We start from the raw sequence: 23,342 nt of genomic DNA on the forward strand, positions 1-23,342 counted from the left end.
AAGTTGTTCCAAACCTGTATGAATTTCTTTCTTCTGCTTAACACAAAAGAAGATATTTTAAAGAATTTAATGGGCCCAACTGACTTCCATAGTATGAAAGAAACCCCAAAGAAATTCATACAGGCTTGAAACAACTTGAGGGTGAGTAAATGATGACAGAATTTTCATTTTTAGGTGAGCTAAACCTTTAAATAGTCTGGTTCAGTGTTTGCTGTAAGCTGCAGTGCACTATCAGAGTTCCTCTGAACCCCTCCACCTCCCCAGCTCCACCTGCCTAGATCTGCTATGGGATTTATGTATGTCTATTTATGCAGCAGCAGCAGCATTTCTTACATACTCACAACAGCGTTTCTGTGTATCTGTTGGCAGGAGCAAGTCCATACTTGCTCTGCAGCAGCAGCGTAGCAGATCTAGTCCGCTAAGACCAAATACATTAAAGGAACACTTCACTTTTTTTGAAAATAGGCTCATTTTCCAGCTCCCCTAGAGTTGAACAGTTGAGTTTTACCGTTTTCGAATCCATTCAGCCGATCTCCAGGTCTGGCTGTACCACTTTTAGCATAGCTTAGCATAGTTCATTGAATCAGATTGGTCATTTTTGAGCGAGATGCTAATGGTCTAAAGAGTTTCGATATTTAAAACTTGACTCTTCTTTAGTTACATTGTGTACGGACAGAAAATGAAAAGTTGTGATTTTCTAGGACGATATGGCTAGGAACTATACTCTTATTCTGGCGTAATAATCAAGGAACTTTGCTGCCATACCATGTGTGCAGCAGGCGCAATGATATTACGCAGCGCCTGTGATCGCCTGCTTGCATGGGAAGTGTGCCTTGCAACCATCGAGACATTTGTGAGAGACACTGCATAATATCATTGCACCTTATTACGCCGGAATGAGAGTATAGTTCCTAGCCATATCGTCCTAGAAAATCACAACTTTTCATTTTCTGTCCGTACACAATGTAACTAAAGAAGAGTCAAGTTTTAAATATCGAAACTCTTTAGACCATTAGCATCTCGCTCAAAAATGACCAATCTGATTCAATGAACTATGCTAAGCTATGCTAAAAGTGGTACCGCAAGACCCGGAGATCGGCTGAATGGATTCGAAAACGGTAAAACTCAACTGTTTAACTCTAGGAGAGTTGGAAAATTAGCCTATTATGAGTGTTCCTTTATGCCATATTTAATAACATGCTAAATCTATTCCAAGAGTTGTCATGATTGAAAAACACACAAACGCACGCACACACACAGTGGTTTCCATGTTTTATGGGTACATTTCATAAACGTAATTAATTTTATACTGTATAAACTGTATATTCTATCACCTAACCCTACCCATCACAGAAAACTTTCTGCTTTTTTAGATTTTCAAAACATTTCATTCTGTACAGTATGATTTATAAGCTGTTTTCCTCATGGGGACCAAAGAAATGTCAAAATTTACTGGTATTACTATCCTTTTGGGGACATTTGGTCCCCATAGGGAATAACAGGTAACTGATAACACATTTACACAACATGTTAATTCAAGAATCAGTTAATATAAGATAGAAGAATCAGTTAGAAAATCAGTAAATTGGCATATTGTCTGATATATTATCCTGCCACTCTTTATCTATTGACCTGGATGTTGGTAGACTTCAAAACGGACACATTTGTGTTTATCAAAGAAGAAACGGTTATCTGCAAATGCTAATAATCTCAAAATGGCCAAATTCGTTTAACATTTATTCGATGATAGGCCACAACTGTTACATAATCAGCAGGCTGGTGGGAAACATTGCAGAAACAAAGCACATGGGAATTTCACATGGATATATGGACGTGGCATTAAGATTTACGCCCAGGACACTCCCTCTCATGCCATGAACAAATACGTCCACCTGCTACCGATGGTCATCTCTCAAATTACAATAAACATGTAGAAATCCAGTAACTCTCCAAACAAGGCACAGTTTCATTTCTCTCTCCAGGATGTGCACTGTAAAACAGGATGAAGTCATGTGACAGGACTGTGAGAGGGAGTGTGTGAAAACAAAGTAAGATGCAAATAAAGACTTTAGCTCAGTTTACATAGACAGAGCTATTACTCACAATCACGAGTTTATGATTCCCATGCGGATGAGGTCAGGACGCTGGGGAAATACCTCCAGACTAAATGACCACAGGTCGTATGCAACATGGAATATTTGCCTAATGAATTAATGGATTGGGTTGTGGTTGGAACAATCGCTCAGAGCGATGATGAGTGATTTGAATCAGTGATATCTGGGAAGCCATATATACACAGATCATATAAAACTGGCAAGAAGATAAAACAAGACACAATCACAAGGGCCCCAACAGTTAAATAAAAAATTTTCATGCAGTTACTTGAAGGAACAATTTGGTTGAACCTTATTTAGGTACAACATACAATATGTAGATGGCCCCAATTTTAAATGAAACGCTTTGCATTATTCAATGTGTTGATGTAATTTCAACTGAAAAAGGAGGACAGGGCGGGACATATAGAAGAGCTCCTCCCCTTTTAAAAAATAGCCAATAGCGTTTAATTATCGCAGCTCAGCCAGAGCCATTCAAATTTTAAATGTCATTCTAATATCTAACCGTTTATCTTCCTAGTCTCCTCCATATTGATTTTAAAATAAAGCATTCTGTGCAGAATTCAAATGGGTCTGATATGTTTTATAGTCTGCGCTGACTCGTGCATATGATCAAAGACTATAGAATAACACAATATGCGTCACTCGTATTGTTTTGAATGGGAGAAAGTGAAACGTGCAATATGGCGGCAATCGACAATTGGTAAAGTCATTGTGTCGCTGCAGCGGCCATTAGAAGCTCCGGTTTCTATAGAAACAGTCAGACTTGCACCTCCGAAACAAAGAGTATACAACCCAAGAGGCGACACTTTGATATTTTTTTGGGTAACAGCCACTAGATGGCGCTCCGGTAGTGCGGCCGCCATTATGGGGTTAAAATACTGGACCATAGAATCCTTCACATCTTACACACCCAAAATCGGCGAATTTCACTGCCAAATCAGAAGCGCAATAGAACAGTTTTTTAAATTAAGTCACCAGTAAATTGTATGGCTCCTACAGTAAATGTTGTATTGTCTTATATATGTTTTATTTTACCAGTTGTGGAATCCAACCATTCAACCATCTGAGGTAACGTCTTCTTTATTGAGTATTTCCATTTTATGCAACTTTACCCATTTATTAATAGTAAATTAATAATGAATAAATTTAAGATCATCATGTTTGCATCAAACAATATATTTGAGACTTAGTGGAGTAATTGTAATGGTCTGAATTGAAATAGGCTATATTACGGAAGAGGATTAGGGCCAAACAATAATAAAAAATAAAACCATCTTGAGATTAAAGTTGTTAAATTTTGAGAAAAAACTCGTTAAATTTCGAGAAAAAAGACGAAATAAAATGTTGAGAATAAACTTAATAAATTACGAGAAAAAAAGTTGTTAAATTATGAGAACAAATTCGTAATTTAACAAATTTGTTCTTGTAATTTAACAACTTTTTTTCACGTAATTTAATGACTTTATTCTCAACAGTTTATCTCAACTTTTTTCTTGAAATGTAACATGTTTTTTTCTCGTAATTTAACAACTTTAATCTCGGTTTTATTTTTTTATTATTTCTTGGCCCTAATCCTCTTCCGTACTATATTGCATGTTTTAATGGATCACGCTACAAACATAATGATCTTATAATACATGATGCATTGCTGTGTCCGTTATCGCATAATTCACACTTTTGGACACTTTTGCTTTAATGGACATTAGACAACAAAATCAAGCTGTTATATTCATATATTTATTTGTCCAACATTCCCAATTTTTTCTGATGCATGTCCTTAATTTAATTCCATATGTTGGTAATAATTCAGTATTTATAAGACTTTTAAAGAATTTTAACCCAAACTGACTGGGTTTCTAGAGAGCAAAGGTTTTGTGAAAAAAGTGGAAGACTTAAACACAAAGTGTGTAAAATAAATTGTTAAAAGGATCTGATGATCACTAGTGATAGTATTTTATTCTGTATTGTCATCATTCAGATTGGATTTCAGCTTTAATGTACGTTTTGTTTTAACAAAGCAGCTGATATTGCCATAGAAACTAGTGGACTGCAACTCGCTTTCACCCCAAAATGGCGGAAACGCAGGGCTGCTGCTGGGCGCTGGTGTTTCAATGGAACGTTCTATTGAGTGTCGCTTCTTGTTAGTGTATATTCGTTGATAGCAGTAAACTGTGTGCGCGCTGCGGCGGTTCACGTGACACTAACGCGAAAATGGAAAGCATTATTTACACTGAATTTACGTCTGAATCGTATATAGTGCACTATGTGCCATTCACCATGTAAAAAATAGTAAATGTGTGAACAAATGACCGATTTAGCCACAGCTTCAGCGTCTATTTATAATGTACGGGGCGGGACGCTTTAGATTCTAAAGCGCATTTGATTGGACAGAAAATCTGAAGAGAAGCTGAAGTGCAGCATGATGTCATCAAAATCATTGATCCATTTAGGCGGAAGTGAGAGACTAAGTTTTGAATGCTTATATCTTCTAAATACGAATTTTATCATTGTTTTAGAGCACACTAGCTTAACTAAGCCTAAAATATTCATACAATAAGCATTTAAATGCCATTGCAGGGTATCTGTGCTACAAAAAGTGTTGTCACTTTTAACACATTTATGAAAGGTTCTGTTTGGAAAGGGAGCTTGTGTTGTTCTAATGCACTGACATGTTTAAGTGTGATTTAAATAAAAATCTTAGAGGGATTAATACAAATAAATTATAGCGATTTTGTGACTCAAGATATGTGCGAATACACCAAAATATATGGGCATGGCATGTTTACACCTGCAATAAAGCCATAGAGGAATTGCAACACTGAAGGTCAAACAAACTTCCCGAGCTTTACAATTACACATGAAAATCACATGAGAGATAAAGTCTGACAGCCATATGTCAACTTCAGATAACAAAACATAGTTTACACATGTATTTTTGTTTGCTCTGTGTTGGAGAACATCATAGAATGAAAGCCAATACAACATAAGTATTTTATCCTTCAGTCAATCAAACTGAAGAACTAACAAGCTCAAGTTAAATCATTAATTTGTTATGATGAAAATGCAAACCCAGGAAGAAATAACTCAGATATGCCCAAGAACAGGTGCAAGGATTCAATTTCAGCACAGTACATAAACATTTAACATCTGATAAATTAGTATATTGTCTACAGAATTAATTTGGACTCAAACACTTGAGCTTTACTTTATAAATAAATGTTCTGTTGTGAAACCATTGTAGTGATGGTGTTGGATAGTGGATAAAGCATTTACTATGGTCTTTAAAAGGCATTGCAATCTACTTAACATGGTATTTGCGTGGTATACGTCCAAAAGCATGGTAATACCTTTGTAAATTAGATGAAAGGTATCCATAATATCATTTAGATTTTATAAGTAGAGTTTTACAAGACACTGTCGATCACTTTAGACCGCAAATGTTGGTGTCATACATAATTTAAACCATATGTCAGCACTGCCAATGAACTTTTCATGCGTTAAGACAAACTGAACGAACTTAAAACTCAAGGAACTGGTGTTAAATTGAATATATAATCAATTAAACTGCCATTTAAATAAATAAAGAAAATAAAGAAACAGAACATACCAGACCTGTGGTGCGATGTTGCTCGGGTGTGTAGCGTGTCACCTGCAGACGACAGGTGTCTTATACAGGCTGTGTAACACCGCCACTGTCATCCAGCAGGGGGCGGTAGAGCATCAGAGTACCGTAATTCTTATAATAAATCCTCATTACTCTCTAAGTCCCGCCCACCTAACAAAACAACATTATTAATCAGCAAAAGCTTTATTTATTTAGTAAATATATAACAAATATATAACATTTCTTTAGTGTTACATACACATACATATTAGTCTCCCCCTTTATTTCAGTCTTTACGGTAACCGGATCCTCAAGCCGTTGCCATGGGAGACGCGGCAGCGCTCGTGCTCTGCTGTGTCTCGCGTTCAGCTCAAGATTGTAACTGTCCGTTACAATCACGGGAAATCAGGAAGATTTTAATATTCCGACGGATGATTTTATGATTCATACGGGATACGAAACCTGCATTTCGACTCGCACGGGTTTAAAGGTGTGTAAACGTTTACAGATATATGCGTTTGGTTAGCAGTTAGCTGATCAGAGTAAACAAGCAGCTCAATACTTTGGATTTAAGTAGTCTGAACTGTTTTGACATGGATTTTATATCTTACTGTAGAATTTAATTTCACTTAACGTAATCTGTTATTACTATCAGTATGTCACTTTCTTTGTTAATGTGTTGGTAAACAAAAACACACTCAACACGATAGACAGATGGGTAGAAATAAACAGAGATGTGTTTACCATCACGAGCTATAAGAGATTTCTCAGCTCAAAGCTAATCTCGTGCCTTCTGTCATTATGCACAATCTAATTAATTCATAAGGACCGATGCTTATTGTTACATATTGTCGATATTTCTTGTTGAACGTCTCGAGTGTTGAGAGAAGTTGTTGTCTCGGTAATCTCTGTGTTTAGGCTCTGTGGAGTTTTGAATCAGACGGAGATTAGAGATGCCCAGAGCGTCTCATCTCCTCCTGCACTCAGTGAAATTAACCCGTAATCCCCTCAGTGACCTGCTGCTCTTCCTGTGTAACACCTTGGATAACACGAGCTGAAGGACTCTGACTCACAGCTCAGTCCAACACGAGGCCAGTGTGACAGGACACTTCTGCTGGAGTCCAGCTCCGCTTACTACACAGGTGAGTAGATGGACAGACAGATAGAAAGAAAGACAGCCAGATAGATAGTCAGACAGACAGATAGATAAAAGAGGTTTTGTTTTTCAGTTGTTTATGGTGATTTCTCCTGTAATTTTTCTTATGTGATTTTATCTTCTCCACAATCCGTTCAGGAGGAACATCTCGGCACTCTGATGAGGAATTCAGCTCTCTCATGTCTTTAGGCACATTAATACTCACCTGAGGATCTGAATGTTTACTCATCACTGTGTCCAGCATGGCTGACGCCTGGATTAAACGGCCTGTGGAACAATTGTCCTTGTCGTCTTTTGGTTTTTTATGGAGCAGCCAGAAGTGAGATGGAATTTCCTCCATATAATCGGCGTGGAATAATCTCCATGTCAGACGTCTGCTGAAGAGATTCGTATGGCGGAGGGTTGTGGTAGCGTTGTGTGCTGATATATTCCGGATCGTTACAGATATGCTTCAAACCAATAACTACTCGCTGGTGCTGCTGATCCAGCTGGCACTGCTGACCTTTGACCTGTTCGTCAACTCCTTCAGTGAACTGCTGCGGGCCGCCCCGGTCATACAGCTCGTGCTGTTCATGTGAGTGTGGATGCAACATTTTCTATAGCATCAACCTGATTAGCTCGATATTGAAAGCAGATCATATTCAGAAAATAAGTGCTTTAAAAAAGATATATATAACATTTATAACTTCACATTGCTTATCTCTGACCTTTCTTTCCGCAGAATCCAGGACATTGGCATCCTGTTTAACGTGATCATCATTCTTCTCATGATGTTTAACACATACGTGTTCCAGGTGGGGCTGGTGTCCCTGTTACTGGAGCGATTCAGAGCGCTGCTGATACTGTCTGCTCTCTACCTGACCCTCAGCATCTGCTTTCACTGCTGGGTCATGGTGTGTACTGTCTCTCTCACACACACACACACACTATATATATAATTATATAAAATATAATACATAAATTATTGTTTTTATGTGGACATTCCATAGACATAGTTGACTTTTGTACAGTGGCTCAGTGTCAAAACACCTCAGTGAAAAAGCACAGAAAATTGAACCTGATTCAAATTCGGAGGCACGGTGTAAACGTGATTGACACAACATGAGGTCGTATTTATTTTTTAACGTGCGAAAATTTAGGACGAGAATTTCGGACTCAGTGTGCAAGGACATTGAACCCTAAACCGACCCACCAGAGAAAACTTTCTGCATTTTTACATTTTCAAACATCACTGTTTGTGTGATTTATAAGCTGTTTTTTCGGATATTGCCATCTCTGTAGGGACATTTTGTCCCAATAATGTAGGGTTTACTAGGACCACACGCACACACAATATATAATAGACAAAATTAAAAATAAAACATTAAAATATATATTTAATATTTAATAAATAATATATATTTAAAATATATAAAAAAACAGTAAAAATGTAAACAAAACAATCCATTAAAACCATCTGCTTAATTTTTGCAGAACATTATTTTTGTATATATAAATTAAAAATAAATAAAAATGATTTATATTGTGTCCAACATTCTGTATATTTGTATTTCTAAAATACTATAAATTTTCCTTATTCTGTTCAGAATATTATTTTTGTAATTGAAAATACAATTAAAATGAAAACTTAGTGTCCAAAATTGATTCTGTATGTTTCTAAAATACTCCAATTTTCCTTATTCTATTAATTTCCCATGTTTAAATTCATTCTTCTGAAATTTTGCAGACAATTATTATTGTATAATATATAAATTAAAAATAAAATAAATAAAAAATGTAAAAACATAAATTAAAAATTGTAACGTCCAAAATTGATTCCGTACATATTTCTATTTCTAAATTGCTTTAGTTTTCTTTTGTTTCCCATGTTTTAATCAATTCTGCTTAGATTTTGCAGAAAATTATAATATATAAATTAAAGATAAAATAAAAATAAATTAAAACAAAAATGATTGTTCAAAATTGATTATGTACATATTTGTATTTCTAAAATACCCCCATTTTCCTTATTCTGTTAATGTTCCCATGTTTATACCCATTCAGTAGATAATTATTATTGTATAATATATCAATTAAAAATGAAAAAAATAAAAAAAAATAAAAATCCATTAAAAAAAAATGCTGAAAATTATTATTGTATACTATATAAAATAAAATTAATAATTATATTATCTAAAATTCTACACATTTGTATTTCTAAAATGCTAATTTTCCTTCATCCTGTTGATTTCCCGTCAGAACCTGAGGTGGATGGAGTCCAATCGTTTCGTGTGGACGGACGGTCTGCAGGTTCTCTTTGTGTTCCAGAGACTAGGTAAGCCACCATGAGACGTTAGCCAAAGCTTGAATTGGATTTCACGTGAGGCGAGGGTCACTGTCAATCTCGTCAAGAACCTCTCAATCCCTTTCCACACGTTTAGAGATACAGGCCTTACCTTACTCTCTCTCATGACACAAAAGGTGTTGTTCTTCCAATCAAACTGTTAATCACAAATCCATATTTTGCAGTTTTACTGTATCACAGAAGTTAACCTTTGCATGCTGATGGTTCTGTCTCCTCAGCTGCTGTGCTGTATTACTACTTCTACAAACGCACAACCGAGTACCTGGGAGACCCAAGACTTTACGAGGATTCCCCGTGGCTTCGTGACGCATTCGCTAGAGCGCGACAGTGAGACTGAAGAAAAAATGACTGGAACCCAAGGGATGTTAACGTGTGAAACAATCCAAAAAAGTAACCAAAGCATTTCATGAAACAAAATGGATGGACTCGGTCAGAGCCTCACCACCTTAAAACAAACCTCTGAATTGTAGGAAGGAGCCAAGATGACTTCCATGGAGCAAATGAGGAGATCTAATTTTGCGATTTAAATCACTGATGTCTGAAGGTCTCGATTAAGATGTCTGTATCATAGCAAATGATCTTACTGTCATCAACAGGTGTAAAGCTACATTTTTACAGTGACTTTCCAGAAATGACTTCTTACCTGTTGGTTGCATCGACATCTTGTTGTAGTAGCATGTACTAAATGTTCTTTTTATATTGTTTTGGATCACTGCTGGAGCAGCGTTTGATTGTACAGTCGATCCACGAGTGGTTTCGTTCACTTCAGATTGCCTTTGAAAAGACGAGTGGAATTTGGTCTGAAGGATCGTCATATTGGAGTTGCTTTTTGTATACTGTACCAGCTTTTTTTTTAAATATTTTCATAAGAATCCTAAACTTGTTTTCAGTAAATTGTCGACGGAGCATCAACAAAGTGCCTCACTGTTCACCCAACACTACGCAAAGTGAGGAAACAGCAGAGCGTCAGTGCACTTGTTATGCTGTTATCTGTGACTGCTAATAAACATTTTCCATTGGACTGACTCACGTCTTTATCGAAGCTTCTTCCCGCCAAGTTTCAGTCATGTCTACACCTTGGGGGCCTCATTTATTAAGCGTGGGTATGCACAGATTTGATCTTAAAAATGCGTACGCTTAAATGTACACCAGCGCTCATATTTATAAAAACGGTCTTTGACATGGAAAAGTAACATGTCCAAACATTTTATAAATGCGCAACATTTTATAAAAGAGGCCCCGGAATTCTGTTTTTTTCCCCACCACGAAAAAATAAAGACGGTAATTGCAACTTTTGTTTCACAATTCAGACTTTTTTCCCCCCTCGCGATAGACCCTTTTTACATTTCCGGGTTTCTCAGAAGCGGAAGTTGTCATTGTTGGGTAAATGACAGACTTAGCTAAATATATTTGTGTTTTCATTTGCACAAATAGCAAAATAAAAACTACAATAGTGTTTTCATAACTTTAAAAAAGGGGGAAAAGACGGAGAGCAATTAATAACGGCAGTCAGAAGAGAGAACGATGTACTTTTTACCGTCACTTCCATAGCCGCGTGCCTCAGGGATGACGTGTTTTTTTTAGGCAAAACCCGGAAGCGAGTTAGCATTTTACGACTTCCAGTACCATCGCCCTGAAGTCAATGGTTTTTTTGAATGGGTTTTTGCTAAATCGCCTGAAATAAGGTCTGGGGTTAACAAAGCCTCTAAATATTTTCACGTTTTGATCTATGGCATAAAACACACCAGTTGTGATTATTTAAACCTTTATTGTGTCTTAAAAACGGCGGTTGCTGACAAGTTGCTAAAAGGGACTACTTCCTTTGGTGGGGACTTTAGACATCATCATGACAAACAGGACATTTGGACAGCATTTTCTCATTAAAAAGTGGATAAATATTCATACACAGCTCAGATCATTATCAGCGAGCATGTATTTAAATAAAGTTGTTTTTTAAATAAAGTTTGAGTAAGTTTGGTGGTGGTGACGTTGATATGCGACCATGGCGTGCTGTAGTCCGTTTATAGCCTACTGTTAACTTTTTATATCTGACCACTTTATTTAGGCTTCAAAATGTATAAATGTTGTGTTAACTTGCAAAGATTATCTTGATAGACAAAACGTGTAAGTGTCATAACCCTTTGTTAAACACAGAGCTTAGTTTTTGCGATTTTCCAAAATATGGGAAAAATGCATAGGCTTTCGATCGAGGGAAACCGTGCGCAGCTAACTCCCGGCTTGGCCTACAAAAACACGTCATCCCTGAGGTACTCTCACAGCAGTTAACTAATTTTTGGGTAAATTTAACCCTAAAATAAAAATAAAACTAGTAGGACATATTGTTAAATGACCATACATTTAAAAAAAAATGAAAATATAAAAAACTTTGCAGGATTTACGATATTGATGACCGTTAATGCGTCATCGCAGTCTGTGAAATTTCCCGCCGCAAAATAAAAAAAGGCGATTTAGACTTTTTCTCACAAACCTGAGTTTTTATCTCAAGATTCAGGAAGAAAAATTCTCACTTCTGAGATATAAAAAACCGTTTTTTTTATTCTGTGGCGGAAATAAGCTTTCATATGCTTTACCTCAGTAGTCGCTTTAGCTCCGAGACAGGCGACGATCTCACCGCTGACAGACTGTTCTATTCTGATCTGTCAGATTAAGCTCGGATTGAGGTTTTACGATCCACAAACAGCCCGCAGGACACAAATAACATGCTATGTTTTCAAATAGCCAGCCAACTCACCTCTCGCATCGTGTGTGAACGTAAGTAACATACTTGTTATTCTAGGAAACGTAGTCTGTGAGCAAAACAATGATTAACGCTGCTGAAGCTTTATTACATAATGCTTTGTGAAGAAATAATGACAGAAATGTGTTATGATTATATATATTGAATATAATTTACATTAATAAATATATAATTTACATATTTTATTGGTTAGGGTTAAAAAGCATGGAATATGGAAGGTGAACCTGGCCAAAATGGGATATGAAACCCATTTGTATGTCTGACAGTGTGAATGATAAAAGAAAATGTATTTCAAAACACATCAAATGAAAAACAAGAATCATTTTAGATTTTCTAACAAAAAATTTTATTTGCGAAATATTAACCCACAATCCCATCCATCATGCCAGTGTAAACTCCATCCAAAATTCAGCTTGAAGTCCCGGAAAAAACGTTCTGATCAACCTGGAATGTTTTCCTGTACATGTCATTTCCACAACCTGACAAACACAGATATAACAGATGACATAAATAATGATCTCAGAATGTTAAGTTTGCATGTCCAGCCTGCAGAATTCAGGGACTGTAAATACTGTAATTTCAAGGATAATATGTAAACTGGTCAACCGGCAAGACTAGGGTTATTAAAGTGAACTAAAACCATAAAAAAAAAACCTTGTTACTTGATATAAAATAAACATTACATGAAATAAAATGTAATAAAAAAACAACATTTCTCATTTTCAAGTTTAACTTTGTACTAAAATAGCCAAAAACTAAACAAAAATTTAATACACATTTTTAAAAAAGAAAATAAAAAAAGGATAACAATAACTAAATTTAAAATGAAAAAAAAAAAAAAAAAAAAATTATATATATATATATATATATATATATATATATATATATATATATATACATACATACTACTAAAAAGTACAATAGTCAGTAATAAAACAGACACTCACTTTCAGACATAAATGCCGACCCACAGTAAGAGGAACAGAACGCCAAAGCCCATGAAGAGCGACGCCACCAGAGAAATCAGCAGCTCTTTGTACACGTCTCTCGTGTACTTCGTGGACGTCACTTCATATCTGAGAAAGTGTCAAGGATGCAAATACACATACGCATCTTTTTAGGTTAAAGTTTCAGTTTTTCTTTCTAGCAATTGCGAGTTTCACACAATTCAGACTTTTCTTCTCAGAACTGCATGTTCATATCTTGCAATTCTGACTTTATTTCTCATAATTACGAATTTACATTTACCAATTTTGACTTCTGAATTTACATCTTGCAATTCTGTTTTTTGTTTCCATCACAAAAAAAAAAGGTAATTCAAAACTTTCTTGCATTTGCAAGTCTCAATTCGGACTTTTCTTCTCAGAATTAAAACGTTTATACAATTCTGATTTTATATCTTGTGAATCTGTCTTTTTCTCACAATTGCGATACATGTTTACATCTCACAATTTTGACTTATTTCCTCAAAATTCTGAGTTTAAATCTTGCAATTCTGTTTTTTGTTTCATTCACCAAAAAAAGGTAATTGCGACTATCTTACAGTTGTTTTTTAGTAATTGCAAGTTTTTTATCCCACAATTTGGACTTTTCTTAGAATTGCAAGTTTATATCTTACAATTTTGACTTTTTTCCTCAAAATTGAGTGCATTTCTGTTTTTTGTTTCAGTCATGAAAAAAAAATGTAATTACAACTAACTCACGATTCTGCTTTTTTCTAGCATTTGCAAGTTTTTTTTTTCTTCTCAGATTGTATGTTCATATCTTACAATTCTGAGTTTATACCTCGCAAACCTGTCATTCTCACAAATGCGAGACGAATTTACATCTTGCAAATTTGATGTTTTTCCTCAAATTTCTGAGTTTACATCTTGTAATTGTGTTTTCTGTTTCAATCATGAAAAAAGGTAATTGCGGCTTTATCTTACAATTCATACTTTTTTTTCATTCAATTTCAAGTTTTTAATCCCACAATTCGGACTTTTCTTATGCTGCGTTTACACCAGACGCGACTTGCGCGAATAAATTGCGCTATTCGTGCGTAGTTTGACGCTTGAACATTTTGGGTTTACTCGCTTCATTCGCGCGTGAAATCCCTTCACAACAGACTCAAATTCGCGTCATGAGAGGGGCTCTCCCGCTCCTTTATGTGTCCCAGACTCTCCCACTGCTTTCTGCACACTTCCTCTGAATAAATACAACTTGTCAGTGGGGAAATAATTGTAAATTACAGTGAATAAGCTCAATTGGTCATCTTTAGTTGGCTTGTAGTCTTATATATATATATATATATATATATATATATATATATATATAGCTGTAACTGAGTAAAGACCGTTTTTTACAACTTATCAGATTGTCCGACCTCCTCACTCACTTTCTTTCAAACACGATCCTTTTTATTTCTGTTTCTATAAATGTATGTAGATGTACAGCGACGATGATTTTGTCCTCCATTGTTGTTTCGAAATTCTGCCTCAGCTCGCTACTTCACTACTAGAGCAAGCTCCTGATTGGTTAACGCAGCGCAGAAATTCGCGATTCGCGCAAGTCGTGCCACAGGATGTCAATTTGCGTCTTTGCATTGACTTAACATGCAAATCACTCGCGTTTACCGCTTCATTCGCGTCTAGTGTGAACGCACCATTAGATTTGCAAGTTTATAACTTATAATTTTGACTTTTTTCCTCAAAATTGAGTGCAATTCTGTTTCAGTCACGACAAAAGTTAATTACAACTTTATCTCACAATTCTGCTTTTTTCCTAGCATTTGCAAGTTTTTTTTTATCTTAAAATTCTGACATTTCTTCTCAGATTGGAAGTTCATATCTCACAATTTTGACTTTTTCCTCACAATTCTGAGTTTATACCTCACAATTCTTGCAAATTTGATGTTTTTCCTCAAAATTCGGAGTTTACCTCTTTTAATTGTTTTTTGTTTCAATTATGAAAAAAAAGGTAATTGCGACTATCTTACAATTCTGTTTTTATTTTTAGTAACTGCAAGTTTTTTTTATCTCAAAATTCTGACATTTCTTCTTAGATTGGAAGTTCATATCTCAACTTTTCCTCACAATTCAGTTAATATTTCACAAATCTGTCTTTTTCTCACAATTGCAAGACGAGTTTACATCTAGCAATTTTGTCTTGTAATCGAGTTTTGTTTCTGTTTCAGTCATGAAAAAAGGTAACTGCGACTTTATCTTACAATTCATACTTTTTTCTTGCAATTTCAAGTTTTTAATCTCACAATTCAGACTTTTCTTCTCAGAATTGCAAGTTCATATCTTACAATTCTGAGTTTATATCTTGCAAATCTGACTTTTTCCTCAATTATCAAATCAATTATCTTATTTTTTAAATTCTGTGGCAGAAACAAGCTTCCATACATTTCTGATGGAATTGGGCGAATAGTGAAGGATACACAAAGAACCAGGCTGTAAAGAACATGCCGATGGCCAGCAGCACTACGGTGAGGTGGGGGAACACAGCCGGGTTCACCGGGCTGGTGTATCTTGTCATGGCTTCCAGCTCCTGCACAGACAATCGGACATTTACACATTTAATTCATCTCAAGATGCTCGTCATCACGTGATAAAATCAAATAACAATAAAAAAAACAACACAAACATGACAAAGAAGCTGGAAAGAACAGGTGTATAAAAGTGTTGAACTGATCTGGTTATTTCCAATATGGAGATCTAAAAAAATAATATTTTTTTTCCTACAACATTTACTCAAAATTGACAAAACTGTCAGTATATATACACACAGTACATGAATGTGAATACAATAATAAAACTGGCACACACTTACTAAATTAATAGTGCAACACTTCTTTCTGCATAACATCTATTACAAGTCAACATGAAGCCTACACACATATACACATACGTACTTATGATTAAAACATGCATAAGATATTTTGTATAACGTTAATATCCGTGTCTGTAGTGAAAATCATCCTGACTGCGGCTAACTGCTAAAGCTGCCAAAGTGCTGCAATTTAACAAGACAAGAGCGATAAAAGAAACACTACGTTACACGTATTTGCAGTTTCAATTCATTCCTGGACACTCGGAGGTTTAATAAATATAATAATTTGCTGTTAAATCATGCGTAATTTACCATCGTGTCACAGGTAAAGCCAGAATCTGTCCGACCGGAAGAAGAGTAAAGAACAGCCACGTAAGTGAAGAGTGACCGGAAAAGGATTGACTGACATCGACATGCAAAATAAAAGTCCTCCCAGATAGATAGATAGATAGATAGATAGATAGATAGATAGAGGTCGCTTCATAATGACTGTAACACAAGGAAGAATTTAAATTTAGTATCCAGAAAAAAAAATATTTATTTAATTTATGCATCATGCTCGCATACATTTGTATTATGATATCAGTACACATACATGTCAAAAAAGTGAGACTGAAATTATGCAGCTGAACTAAAAATAATGATTATGTATCAATATACAACAGGCTTTCAGAAAGCGAAAGAAAAGAGAAAATGTTCTGGGACATAAACACAAGAGTGAATTAAGAGTTTTTAATATTTTAGTTCTTACTGGGCTTTGAGCCATAAAGACAAACATAAAACAGACAACTGAGAAAAAAATATTGTCCTTTGGTGGTAAAATCAGTTTATGTAATTTTACGCTAGTCATCGATGAACAAGAAATGTTTTACCCCACTTAAGACAAGTTATTTAAAATGTTTAAAAAATAAAAATGTCTTTAATCAAACATGTTATGATGGTGAACAATGCACCAACAAATCATAAATTTAGTAAAATTACATGTTATAAAAACGAATTTAATGAAGAGTAAAAAGAACAGAAATAAAGGATATGGTTGTACATATAATGAAAGTTATAACAAACAATAAAAACCGAACTGAATTTTCACAAAAACATTTTATATATTACAGATTATTTAAACAGTTTTAGATGTCACAGAAAACATTAGAAAAATATTTACAGTGCATAGTTTGGAAGTGCTTCCACAAGAGGCTGGTTTACTCAGGACAGAATATGTGATATAAAAAATAACAACCATATATTAGATTTCAAAAGATCATCCCAACTGTGTTTATACTCAGAATCAGTATCATCCATTAGTGTGGTGTTATGGAAATTATTATTTTAGTGCACAACATTTTCAGTCAACACTTTCCAGGTTTTCTTCATGATTTGACCATCATAATCACATACTGACCAAGTCTACTTTATGGCTTTACTTATTGCTTTAAAATATTCAAACAATATCTATAACATCAACATGTTATGTGTACAAGGATAATAAACAAACAAAAGACAAAAAGACTGCACGAAGGTGTTGAAATTTACAATTATTATTTTTTAAATGACCATGAATCTATTGGGTTTTGTTTAGTAATACTCAAAATTTGGGACATTGTCTGACAAATTCTCTGAGAAACCACCGAGATGCTTCAAATGTTTAGACAAGTAACGTTCAGATAAAACTATACAAGAATATACTGCATATAAACTGTTCAAAAGATCTATTTGGAACAAAATCATTGGTTAAGGCTTATTATAAAGTATAGTATGCATAGCAGTTGAAACAATGCATTTAAAAAAGGTGTACAAGGAAAAGGAAATATTAAGTACCGTAGTGTTTCCTGACAGTTAATGAGAGTATGATCCAGTGTTTTTGCCACAGTGTTTGACTTACGATTGCTTTTGTTCCAGTTTTAAAGAGAAATCCAGTGGCTAACTCTCAAATCCAGTCTTTCTTGATATGAGCTGATATCTTTACTACAGTAACTTTGCCAACCATATTAAATATACTTTCAATACTGCTTACATTATATCTGTCTCTTTACTGTATCTCTCCAGTGGACGTGACCGCATAAACGAGGCTGTTGAACGTGGCAACCCTGCCTGTTTATTCGTATAAATGGGAAGTTTAACAAACCGTGAGGCAAATAACCCAATTTGTGTCTCATTAATAATGAGCTGGTGCAGTTAAAGCCATTTCCAGTGTATAAACAGCAAGAAACGTAAAAAATAAGAGTTTGTGAGCATGCAGATCTATTATAAAGACATTAATAACGCAAAAGCAAACGTTTCTAGCCAAGCGAGTTCGGTTTCATGAATTGTTGGAAGAGGCGGGAAACACTTTAATTTTCTCCGTCAGCTCAACTCATGTCATGGAGAAGCAAGATTTTCTTCAGAGCGGGTTAGGTAAAATTCATTAAACTGTCAAGATGTAAGAGTAGAAACATGTTTTAAAGAGGTAATATGATGCTTTTAATGCTTTACTTTTCCTTTAGCATGTAATAGCCTATCTGTTTTAGCATGTAGCCTAAAAGATCTACCAAGTTACAAAGCTCATAGTCTCCCACATTAAGGCCCGTTCACACCAAGAACTATAACGATAACTATATTTGCGTCCACACCACTGAACAAAACAGTCTGTTTACAACATGTTTTTGCTGTTCTTGTTGCATTTACATGTTTTAATCAGCAGATGTCCTCAGCATGATATGTTTTGAGCGAATAGATCTAATCTAACAGTGAATTTAAAGGATTAGTTCACTTTCAAATAAAAGTTTCCTGATAATTTACTCCCATGTCATCCAAAATGTTTGTGTCTTTCTTTCATCTGTCGAAAAGAAATGAAGGTTTTTGATGAAAACATTCCAGGATTTTTCTCCTTATAGTGGACTTCAATGGGCACCAAATGGTTGAAGGTCAAAATTAGTTTCAGTGCAGCTTCAAACAGCTTTAAACGATCCCAGATGAGGAATAAGAGTCTTATCTAGCGAAATGATTGGTCATTTTCGGAAAAAAAAAAAAAAAAATACAACTGTATATGCTTTATAAACACAAATTATCATCTTGCACATGCTTCCGCTTTCCGTATTCTTCAAAAAGCAAAAAAAAAAAAAAAAAAAGGGAAAAAATGAAACTGGCGCCACCTTCATTCTGTAAGTAGAAAAGACATCTTGGATGACATGGGGGTGAGTAAATTATCAGGAAAATTTTATTTAAAAGTGGACTAATCCCTTAATAAATATCCTGACGCATCCGAGCTTTATAATGTCAGTAAACACGACTAACGGAATCAAGCGATGCGTTTGTGTAAAAAAAACCCCACATATTTAACAAGTTATGAAATAAAATATGTATCTTCCACCAGACAAAAAAAAAAAAAAAAACGGAACTGATGTCACATCAGTTACACTTTTTCCGTAAGTTAAAGGTGTAGGATCATAAGCTGTTTTGAACTGTGAGAGTTTCACTTTCTTCATAACTTGAATATGGAATAGATATTTTACTTCATAACTTGTTAAATATGAATTTATTTTTTTTACACAAACGCTTCGCTTCCCTTCAGAAGGCCTTTATTAACCCCCCCAGAGCCGTGTGGAGTACGTTTATGATGGATGGATGTGGATGGAGGCACTTTCTTCAGCTCACACTCGTTCACAGCCATTATAAAGCTCAGATGCGTCAGGATATTTATTAATATATCTCAGATTGTGTTCATCAGAAAGAAGAAAGTCATATACACCTAGGATGGCTTGAGGGTGAGTGAAGAATTTTTATTTGAAAGTGAACTAATCCTTTAAATTCGAATGGATTCTGATTGGCTGTTAGCATTTTTATCTTTCAACATCTGAAAAAAAAATCGTTCTGAAAGTGATCCCAACGATACTGTTCCTCTATATGTTATATTTATAGCTATCATTCTTGATGTGAACGGGCCTCTATCTAACAGAGAACACTGATCCAGACCTGCCTAAAATGTCCGGACATTTCTTCCACACACATCTATGTCACAATGTGAAGCATTAGCGTAAAGCTAACTCAGAGGCATACGCAAAGAAAGAAGGTGAGGCTGTTGTTGTCATGCTGTGTGTTTTGATATGGAAGTATGTTTGGCCTTCCGAAAATGGATGAAATTAGGATTTAAAAGTTTGCTTCAAAAACAGCTTCATGAACCTCAAGACGTGCTTGCAAAGTTGATTCCAGTTGATCCGCCTGATCATCTGCATTTTCAGAATCTGCTCAGGCTCGAACTGAAACAGTAAAACTGACGAAGTTAGAATTAACTGTTTGTGTTTACAACTGCTTTATAAGCGTTGGAAGCTGAAGCGCGATTATGGTAAGGGGCGTTACATTTCTGACACACACTTGAGGTTTTTAGCCAATCACAACGCAGAGCACTGGGCTTTTCAGAAGGAGGGGCTTTGAAAAAATAAGACTGCAATAATGTACAGTATGTGATAAATAGAGTTTTTTTTTAGCATTAAAGCATGTTAATCTATTCTAGTACATCCAATGAATAATATAACTTTTAAAATAGCATCACATGACCTCTTTAAGAAATTAAATAGGGTTGTTTTTGGTTTCTTGTTGACTGTTCGTAGTGTAACAGTGGAGTTTACAGAAAGACAGAGAGAAAAGAACATGAGCTCCACCCAACAGCCGCTCACTGGTACCTGTTTATATTACATCTTGGCAAATCAAAAGAAATGTGTGTGTGTATAAGCAGTGATATGCTATTGAGGTTAAATTATTTTTGAAATATGCTCATTTTCCTTTCGTCTTGTACAAATATGCGCAGAACAAACACAGATAAGACGTCTTTAACAGCCCGCCCAGATAAAACAGTCTCTGAATCTGAGGAGGCGATATGAGTGGACACAGGAGACGCTGAAGCTGAATGGCATGAATCTTGACACTCTTTAGCATGCGCTTTGAATGAGGAAACTGTACTCAGAGCACTGCGAGGACACATCATCTTCAATGCTGCATCCACTTTGACTCTGTTAACAGAGAGGTTAAATGGTTAACGTACCCACAACACTGAAACACAGTATCCTAAGCTTGCACAATGAAACTGCATGAGAGATTTTTTCTCTGGTTTGGACACACTGAAAGAGCGAGAGATGAACAGTTATGTCTGAAGTCCACTCACTGAATGTGACACTCTGAAATGATAGGTGACCTCTTGAAAAGGCATAACAGGAAGTGACCACAGGTGGCTGGTCCCCTGTCAGAAAAGAAGTTTGCATGTGACAACCGAAGCATATTTAAGGAGTGACGTTCTCAGTTACTGCAGGTGCGATTCCACATAAACTAAGACCAATAATCTCACCGTTGTAAAAGTGCTCCGCTTTAATGAGAGAGAAGCTTCAGGGTGATTTGAACAGAGACGCCCCCTGGTGGCTCCACACTGCCACACCCACACCACCTCAGGGGAGCTTAAAGGAGAGGAAGAGATCTCCGTGAGTCAAATGTGTGTGTTAGTATCAGGGGTGATTCTAGGGTCATCTGTGGATGTGTCTGAGGACATCAGTTGATGAAACACTGGAATATGACACACTTTAAAACACATCATATCAGTGAGGAGTCATTTATTATGAAGCAAATATCTTAACATTACTGGGATAAAAGCTAAAAGCTGCATGTGTTTATACTCACATCATGTGCAGAGTAATGTAAGACATTGATGAGTTTCTGTCCCCATTTAGAAACACAGTAAAGCTGCAAATGAATAAAACACATCAGCTCAGAGGCCTGATAACATGGCATTGTGTGAGCCAATATAGTGAACTCAAACACACACCTGCAGCTCTCAGGTGAGGAACAATCAAGTGTTCTGATCTCCTGATCCATCTCGAGGATGTGAAGTTTGCTCAGACAGGTTAGTGGATTTCCACCTGTGGATAAAACATAAATAAAACGAATGAACACATCACAATATTCCTCATTTAAATAATTAAAGGCATATGCAGAATAAAGGGACGGGTCTGGTTGAGTTTGTTAGTAGTGTGTTGAAACTCGCAGTTATGTAAGGGGCGGGACATTTCCCAAACACGCTCTAAGAGCTTGACCAATCAGAACACACTGGTCCAGCTGACCAATCAGAGCAAATTGTGCTTTTCAGGAGGAGGGGCTTCATAGAGTCGGGAACTAAACAGAGCGTTACTGACAGACTGGGAAGAGAGGAGCTGCAACAATGGTGAATATGTAAAAAACATGAAAATCTATTCTAGAAGAGCCCCAAAAAACTTTGAAACTACCATCAAAGGCAGAACGTTTTAAAGTTCGTTTTTTCAATTAAATTGAAAAATAATTAAATATAATTTAATATATTATAAACTAAACTAAATAAAAGTAAACCATGTTTAGCTCTATGTGTATGCACCATGTGTGTTGACACTGCGCTGTCTCCGGGACGGAGGCTGTTGTCCACCAGGCAAGCGTTTGGTTGTTCCGCTCATCTCTGGAGGCTGAGGCGGCCGTTTGACTTTGCTGAGATTCAGAGGAGCCGACGTGTGACTCAGACGGTTCTTGTTCCGGCTGTCTTTGTCCAGCGGCCGAGATTTTGCCTTCTTATTAATAGTGGCCTGGGTGGGAACGGCAGTGCTGGAGTCTGAGAGAGAGAGAGAGAGACAGGGAGAGAAATTATACTGTATTTTCTTTTTCTATTTAATCTGACAAAAAGAGGAGTATAGAGGAGCTTTCATTATCATTGATGTGTGTGGCGACCAGGGCGGGCGAGAGCCGTGAGGGAACGGCGCGAGGCCGGTGGCGCGAGTGTTAATGAGCTTCACCTGGGAGGCGCACCGGCCTTGAGTCTCTCACGGAGGGGCTTCGGGAGCATAAAAAGAGGAGCGACTACAGTGAAGGATGAAAGAGGACCAGGCCTGGCTGGCAGACTTTATTTCACGTTTCATGATGTTTGTGTTTTATTATGTTTGCATTACTTCCGTTTTGTTCTTTGTTTATTTTGAATTAAACTTTTGTTGAAAGTTCGCCGGTTCCCGCCTCCTTCTTCCCACATTTACGAACCGTGTTACAATGTGTCAGTTCACTGATTCATTCATTCATTAAACTGATTCAATGATTCATCCTGAAAAAGTGTTTCCCTTTATAATGTGATGTATTTTTGGAAAGTCTATTTTGACCAGAAAACATTTATTAAGAAAGCTGATCAACTTTAAATTCATGTTAATGTTTAAAGAGTCATTGGTAACACTTTACTTGAAGCCTTTATATATAATATATGGAAGTTTGTTTCTGCCACTAAATAAAAAAATGAAAATTGCAACTTTTTATCTCGCAATTCTGACTTTATATCTCGCAATTCTGATTTTATAACTCACAATTCTGACTTTATATCTCGCAATTCTGACTTTATTTCACACAAATTTGACTTTATATCTCGCAATTCTGACTTTATTTCACACAAATTTGACTTTATATCTCGCAATTCTGACTTTATTTCACACAAATTTGACTTTATATCTCGCAATTCTGACTTTATATCTCGCAATTCTGACTTTATATCTCGCAATTCTGACTTTATATCTCGCAATTCTGAC

General features: G+C 35.9%; 3 protein-coding genes across 5 annotated transcripts in view; 1 reads left to right on the top strand and 2 right to left on the bottom strand.

Moving 5' to 3' along the window:
* The first annotated feature begins 6,003 nt into the window (after positions 1-6,003).
* Positions 6,004-10,245, top strand: tmem138 (transmembrane protein 138). 2 transcript variants are annotated; one of them, XM_067379881.1, is made up of 6 exons: positions 6,004-6,211; positions 6,640-6,863; positions 7,016-7,451; positions 7,599-7,770; positions 9,116-9,191; positions 9,440-10,245. In XM_067379881.1, the coding sequence occupies exons 3-6, from the start codon at positions 7,324-7,326 to the stop codon at positions 9,550-9,552; spliced, it is 489 nt and encodes a 162-aa protein (XP_067235982.1). In that variant the 5' UTR covers positions 6,004-6,211; positions 6,640-6,863; positions 7,016-7,323; the 3' UTR covers positions 9,553-10,245. The 2 variants fall into 2 exon arrangements, with proteins under 2 accessions (XP_067235982.1, XP_067235983.1); XM_067379882.1 differs by having other exon boundaries at positions 6,734-6,863.
* A 2,056-nt stretch (positions 10,246-12,301) lies between these two features.
* On the bottom strand, positions 12,302-16,172 carry tmem258 (transmembrane protein 258). Its single transcript, XM_067379966.1, has 4 exons — positions 16,108-16,172; positions 15,404-15,513; positions 12,927-13,055; positions 12,302-12,458 (listed from the first exon to the last, which is right to left on the bottom strand). Exons 1-3 carry the CDS (start codon positions 16,108-16,110, stop codon positions 12,929-12,931), a joined length of 240 nt encoding a protein of 79 aa, XP_067236067.1. The 5' UTR covers positions 16,111-16,172; the 3' UTR covers positions 12,302-12,458; positions 12,927-12,928.
* Positions 16,173-16,325: 153 nt separating this feature from the next.
* The window catches only part of myrf (myelin regulatory factor), a 40,911-nt gene continuing 33,894 nt past the window's right edge, over positions 16,326-23,342 (bottom strand). For both annotated transcript variants that reach the window (XM_067379128.1, XM_067379127.1), the window contains exons 21-26: positions 22,163-22,390; positions 21,581-21,674; positions 21,436-21,498; positions 21,110-21,215; positions 20,930-21,004; positions 16,326-20,777 (exon numbers count right to left, since the gene is read on the bottom strand). In XM_067379128.1, the coding sequence (XP_067235229.1) occupies positions 20,697-20,777; positions 20,930-21,004; positions 21,110-21,215; positions 21,436-21,498; positions 21,581-21,674; positions 22,163-22,390 (647 nt within the window). In that variant the 3' untranslated portion in view covers positions 16,326-20,696. The remainder of the gene's footprint in view (positions 20,778-20,929; positions 21,005-21,109; positions 21,216-21,435; positions 21,499-21,580; positions 21,675-22,162; positions 22,391-23,342) is intronic.

The sequence above is a fragment of the Chanodichthys erythropterus genome, chromosome 24, assembly GCF_024489055.1.
Source record: "Chanodichthys erythropterus isolate Z2021 chromosome 24, ASM2448905v1, whole genome shotgun sequence".
Lineage (NCBI taxonomy): Eukaryota > Metazoa > Chordata > Actinopteri > Cypriniformes > Xenocyprididae > Chanodichthys > Chanodichthys erythropterus.

Excerpts from the sequence above, each read along its gene's own strand:
- tmem258 (XM_067379966.1), bottom strand. Across the intron at positions 13,056-15,403 it reads TTTACAGCCTGGTTCTTTGT|ATATGAAGTGACGTCCACGA; the intron begins GTATCCTTCACT and ends ACACTTTCTCAG.
- tmem138 (XM_067379881.1), top strand. The coding sequence starts at position 7,324 with ATGCTTCAAACCAATAACTACTCGCTGGTGCTGCTGATCCAGCTGGCA. Across the intron at positions 7,452-7,598 it reads ATACAGCTCGTGCTGTTCAT|AATCCAGGACATTGGCATCC; the intron begins GTGAGTGTGGAT and ends TTCTTTCCGCAG. Across the intron at positions 7,771-9,115 it reads GCTTTCACTGCTGGGTCATG|AACCTGAGGTGGATGGAGTC; the intron begins GTGTGTACTGTC and ends ATTTCCCGTCAG.